General features: G+C 34.2%; 1 protein-coding gene across 1 annotated transcript; it reads left to right on the top strand.

Moving 5' to 3' along the window:
- Positions 1 to 1,610: 1,610 nt before the first annotated feature.
- On the top strand, positions 1,611 to 5,691 carry LOC127159945 (deoxynucleoside triphosphate triphosphohydrolase SAMHD1-like; the record flags this gene model as incomplete). The annotated part of the gene is made up of 10 exons (XM_051102633.1): positions 1,611 to 1,866; positions 2,083 to 2,126; positions 3,447 to 3,607; positions 3,935 to 4,050; positions 4,375 to 4,446; positions 4,654 to 4,685; positions 4,829 to 4,972; positions 5,040 to 5,140; positions 5,335 to 5,443; positions 5,629 to 5,691. Coding segments are annotated over exons 1-10 (870 nt in total), but the record flags the coding sequence as incomplete, so codon positions are not given.
- Positions 5,692 to 5,695: the final 4 nt, after the last annotated feature.

Below are 5,695 nucleotides of genomic sequence, written 5' to 3'. Positions count from 1 at the left end.
AGAAACAATCACAGGGGCTTGTATTACTACAATAGTAGTAATCCATCCTTCACTGTTGTTGACCTCTAAAGTAGGGCTATCAATTTTAATGTATGTGTAATTATAATAAAAATGCTGAAATCAGTGAACACTGAGAATTTGTGCAGCTGACACTTAAAGATTTCAGGCTAACTATAAAACTAGGAAAACACACACACACACAAACACACACTGAATGGCTTATATTTCACAAATGTTTAACTAAAACCTGCAAGTTGTTTATAATCATACACTGCAGCTCCAATGAAAAATGTGAATTATTGATGTATTGCTTTATTGTTGATGTTATTGCACTGATGTCATTGTTTATGTCATACCTTTATGTAACTTACATTTAGAGAGCATGATTTGTAACTATGTGACAAAAAACAACTGTCATCTGTTTTTTGTGCTGGAGGTCAAGAACAGTAATATAAATATACAGGTATTTTAATTAGTAATTCCAAATGTATATATCTGAAGACTGTTACTGATAAAGCTTATAAAAATAAATGCAAGAGTAAGTAATGTTAACAGCTCAGAAACATGTTCACTGAGGAATCAACAAATGTACTACATATATATGAAATGCATTCATGAAATGTGCTCATTTGTGTAGGCAAACAGTCCTTTAAATAAAGCACAATATGAATTTCTTGAAACAGAGCAGACGGGACTGTTAGTATTGCAGTATCAGTAAATGATTTGATAATGATAAATTAATCGAGAAGGGAGTGATTTAACGACCATTACAACCCAATCGACTCATAAACAGTTGTTATGACCGGTCTGAGAATGTTATAAGTCCAAAGTCTGTATTGTTTTTCTTTTATTGACATTATCCCTAGGAAGGAATTTCCTCAATTACTGTTTATTCTGAAAGGTTTTGTTTTACAGATTTCACAAACATTTAGAATAAACAAAGTGCTTTTGATGAGCCCTCAGTTCATTTCACATTCATACTGTTGTTGCTTTGGAATCTGCTCCACTTTAATATTATTTGTATTGTAATACTGTTAATAGATACAGTACATTGTTGAGTACAATAAAATCTGTCAAATTGAGTACCTTATTTATTTATTTATTTATTTATTTTTAATTACGGATTTATAATAAATAGGTTAACACCCTGAACATATAATAAACACATTCATGTGAAACAAATATAAATAAATAAATGAATAAATAAAAAGTTGTAATGCTCTTCATAAAAAACAAAACAAAAATAATTTCATTACAAGTATAATAAAACTGAAATCACTGCATAATTATGTTCATTGCAAAGACACTGTGACATTTACTGTTTCAAATCGTTACTGACAGCCTCACACACACACACACACACACACTCTCTCTCTCTCTTCTTATGTACTACAACAGTTATATTTCACAACCATGTCTCTCCACTTCTTACTGCTGATGGTTTTTGTTTGATCTCTGTGTTCATATTTCATTTTTAAAATCATCAGCCTTTAACAGCCTAAAAAAATGCATTATGTCGTCAACATAACAGAAACAGACAGAAAGACAGCAAAGAGAAAGTAAGGTTTTCATTAATATTTCCATTAAAAGTCGTTCATTTCCAGTAAGAGCTCACGCCCCCATCAGGACACTCACAGAGGAACACGTTCAGGAGAACAACATGACCAGGACTGCCAGTGTTTAATGCAGATGATCAAACCTGCCTGTCATTGTGACACACCCTCATCAGTTAAAGCCCTGATAACATGCTGCATAAAATCTCATAAAATCTCTACACATTTCTACAGATCCTCATCATTTCCAACACGAGAACATCATCAGATACTTAAGAAAAAGAGATGGCTGGATATGAAGACATAAAAGACAGTGAGACAGTTCTTTATAAGATGTATCAAAAAACTGAAGGTAAAAAAGTAAAATCTGTATTTTTCAAATCACAGTTTTAGAAATATCAGAATGCAATGAAGGGTTACAAAATTCAATGACATGTAAATATTTTAATTAGTTATAATTTTTAGTTTTAAAGCTTAAGTCAAGACTGTATATCTCTAACAGATATAAAATTGCATATTTTCTCTGCAGATGATTTGCAGAAATGCTCCTTACGCTTTTCAAAGGATCAGAAGGCAAGTGAAACATTAAAATAGAAGCAGAAAATCTCCTCTATGGGAAATGATGTCCTGCTCAGAACTGGTGTGAAGCTGTTATCAGGACTGCCAGTGTTATTTACCACACATGAGTGCATTTGATAATGCTACTATTTTACTATCTTAAATGTGCAGTTTATACTATGATTTAATTAAAACTACAATGCAAATAATGTTTAAAACACACATTCACTACGGCACATCATTGTATATTATGTTATTTGTTGTGTGCTCTCGCTGCAGAGTAAAAGAGCACAAACTGTACTAAGGCACTACACACCTACTCGAAATGTTTGCATATAGAGAGCTAGTCAATTAAATTTATTTGCATAGCAGAGTTTCCAACGCAAAGCAGTTTTACAACCTCCAGTAAACATGCGGTGACCCAGCCAGGCACAATGCACTGTTTACACTTTTCTGTGTAGATACAATATATGCCTAAAATCAAAGGTTTCAAAAGGTGAACCTTTCAGTGAACATTTCTTAAAAGAACCATTTTTTCCCTTAGTGTTGAGGACATATTATTAATTTAGGTTTTCACCTTTTTTACTTCTAAAAGGTTTTTATTAGTGCTGTATGAGCCTGTTTGCAAAGGTTCTGCTGCATGCTGGTATTACAGGTTTTGTGGTTCATTATTGCCCTTTGCATCTTTGTGTTTCTTATTGTTTGCATTTGTGGGACCAATATGATGCAAGTACACAATTTGGATGACAATTTATTACTTTTATATTTCACTGACGAGCAGTCAATCCGATTAGCTACTAACATTATTTAGCTGCATGTAAACCCTGGTGAAAAAAACAGCATATGCTGGTAGGTATGTTTTGATGCTGGTTAGCTGGTTAAGCTTTGCTGGTTTATGCTGGTGGTCATGTTGCTGGTCAAGGACCAGCATAAACCAGCAAAGGACCAGTTTAAACCAGCATCAAAACCTACCTACCATCATATGCTGTTTTTTCACCAGGGAGCAACATTTAAAAGGGGCCATCCTTAAACTGTTACCACAAAATTGGAAACATCTGTTATGCTGAAGCATTAAGATTTCCCTTCACTGAAAACGAGACTCGGTAATCAGACAACAAGTTTGATTGGTTACTCCACTGAACTGGTTTCCACTGCTCCAGAGTCCAGTATCAGTGTGTTTTACACACTCCATCCCATGCTTGATGTTGTACTTGGCAGTAATTATATTGGTCAGCATCTCAAAACAACATCTTTAGGGCATATTCTTCCACTTGGTTAAGTTATATTTAGTTTTAAGTTAATACACTGAACAAACTGATATCTTTTGTCTTGTAGATTTTCAATGACCCCATTCATGGACACATGGAGCTGCACCCTCTGCTGGTGAAGATCATCGACACTCCTCAGTTTCAGAGACTGAGACGCATCAAACAGCTGGGAGGAGCATATCTGGTGTATCCGGGCGCTTCTCACAATCGCTTTGAACACTCACTTGGGTGAGATAATTATTATAATAATTTATCAAAAGTTTAAATAGTGCAACAATAATGCAAAAGGAATATTTTTTCAGTTCAGCTCAGATCAGTTCAAGCAGTAAACGATAGCGCTTGAAATGAAGTGTCCCAAACCCCAGAGGCGACAGTGGCAGCTCCATTGACAGAATGCCTTCAATACTGTGAAACTGTAGGAATCTTGTTGTAAACATTCAACTGGCTCTCTATATCTTTTATTTATTGATTGATTGAATATTTTAAAATGATTATGGTTTTGTATAATCAATCCGTGAGCTCAGTAAAAACTGATATGTTGTTTGTGTGTGTCAGTGTGGCGTATTTAGCAGGTTGCCTAGTGAAGACTCTTCACAACAATCAGCCAGAGCTTAAAATCACCAAACAGGATTTTCTGTGTGTTCAGATCACTGGACTGTGTCACGACTTGGGTGAGGAGCACTAATGCTTATGAAAACTAAAAATCATCCAGCAAACTGTAAAAAAAAAATCTTATTTGAATTGTTTATTATTATTATTTATTATTATTATTATTATTATTATTATTATTTTTAAGAACTTATTTTCTTGGTGTTTTTATTTGGGAAAAAAAAAAAAACTTTTTAAAAATTTCTAAGGGACAGGTCACATAGAATAAATATCACATAAAATAATTTTTATATATATTTTTGTCTTTTCCACTTTTAAAATCATATTTTTTCTTATGTTTTTTATAGCGGTAACACTTTTTTCTTTTTCTTTTTTTTTTTTTTCAGGTCACGGTCCATTTTCTCATGTATTTGATGGCCTGGTTATTCCTGAAACCAAAAAAATTAAAAAATCTAAAGGTAAAGTTCCAGTGTGTAATGAAATGTAATCAGAGGAGTCTGTGAACCTGCACGTTTCTTTTCCGTATTGCTGTTATATTTGGACATGCAGATCTCAAGCTGTTTGTTGGTACAGTGTACAAGTAATTCTAGTGAATTTACCTGAAATAGTTTGCTATGTATAAAATATGACCTACAAATCACCTTTGACCTGGTTGTCGTTTTTAGGCTTGCCTGATGACATCCCTGAAAAGTGGAAGGTGAGCAATTTTACTAACTAATCGATAAAGTCAAAAGTAAAAAAAAAAAAAAAAACAATACGACAGTGATTTGATAGTAGATTGCACACACATTGACTCCTCTAGTCATATATGTATCTATGATCTTTCTGTCTTTACTGCAGCATGAGCAGATGTCAGTTCTAATGTTTGATGACATTGTGAAGAGTCTGAAAGCTGAGAATGAAGACGTGTTGAAAGAACATGGACTGGACGATAAAGACGTCACCTTCATTAAAGAGTTAATCGAAGGGGCAAAAACTTCAGAGGTACAAACTGATACTCCAGTGTGTACAGTAAAATGAATCTGAATTACTTACAGCCTTTTCTGTTCAGTGGACACACAAGGGCAGAGATGAAGAAAAATCCTTCCTGTATGAGATTGTGGCAAATAAACAGAATGGCATCGATGTGGACAAATGGGACTATTTTGCTCGGTAAATATGATTAAAAAAAAATCTCACAAAATGCCAAGAAATCCTAATAAATATTATTATTATTTTTATATTTAACAACTTTAATTCAGTCTTGTCTTAGTCTTTTGATAATGTGACATCAAGGCATCCATCAACAAGCTTGATTAAAGATCATCCTGTCATTTCTGTACACATTTTTAATGGTCATTTCACAGAGACTGTCATCACCTGGGCATTCGATACAGCTTTGACCATCAGCGTCTGCTGAAGTTTGCTCGAGTCTGTGAAGTGAACGGAAGAAAACACATCTGCTTCAGAGACAAGGTGCCTGACTCAATGATCACTTGATGAGCAAAGCAACTTACTTAAATTACAGGACTGCAAATGACTGAAATATTAAGACAGAGATGTTCTGCTGGTCTGATGCTTTCATTGAATGTGAGATTTAATGTGAGCATTGCTTTATATGATCTGGATCTCTCACACACAGATGTTTGTCTGTCTAACAGGAGGCTGATAATGTTTATGACATGTTTCGCACCCGATACACTCTCCATCACCAGGCCTATCAGCACA

Source organism: Labeo rohita, unplaced genomic scaffold (genome assembly GCF_022985175.1).
Source record: "Labeo rohita strain BAU-BD-2019 unplaced genomic scaffold, IGBB_LRoh.1.0 scaffold_2674, whole genome shotgun sequence".
In the NCBI taxonomy this organism is placed as follows: domain Eukaryota; kingdom Metazoa; phylum Chordata; class Actinopteri; order Cypriniformes; family Cyprinidae; genus Labeo; species Labeo rohita.
The sequence above is the reverse complement of the archived record's forward strand: the minus strand, read 5'-3'. Positions and strand labels throughout refer to the sequence as shown.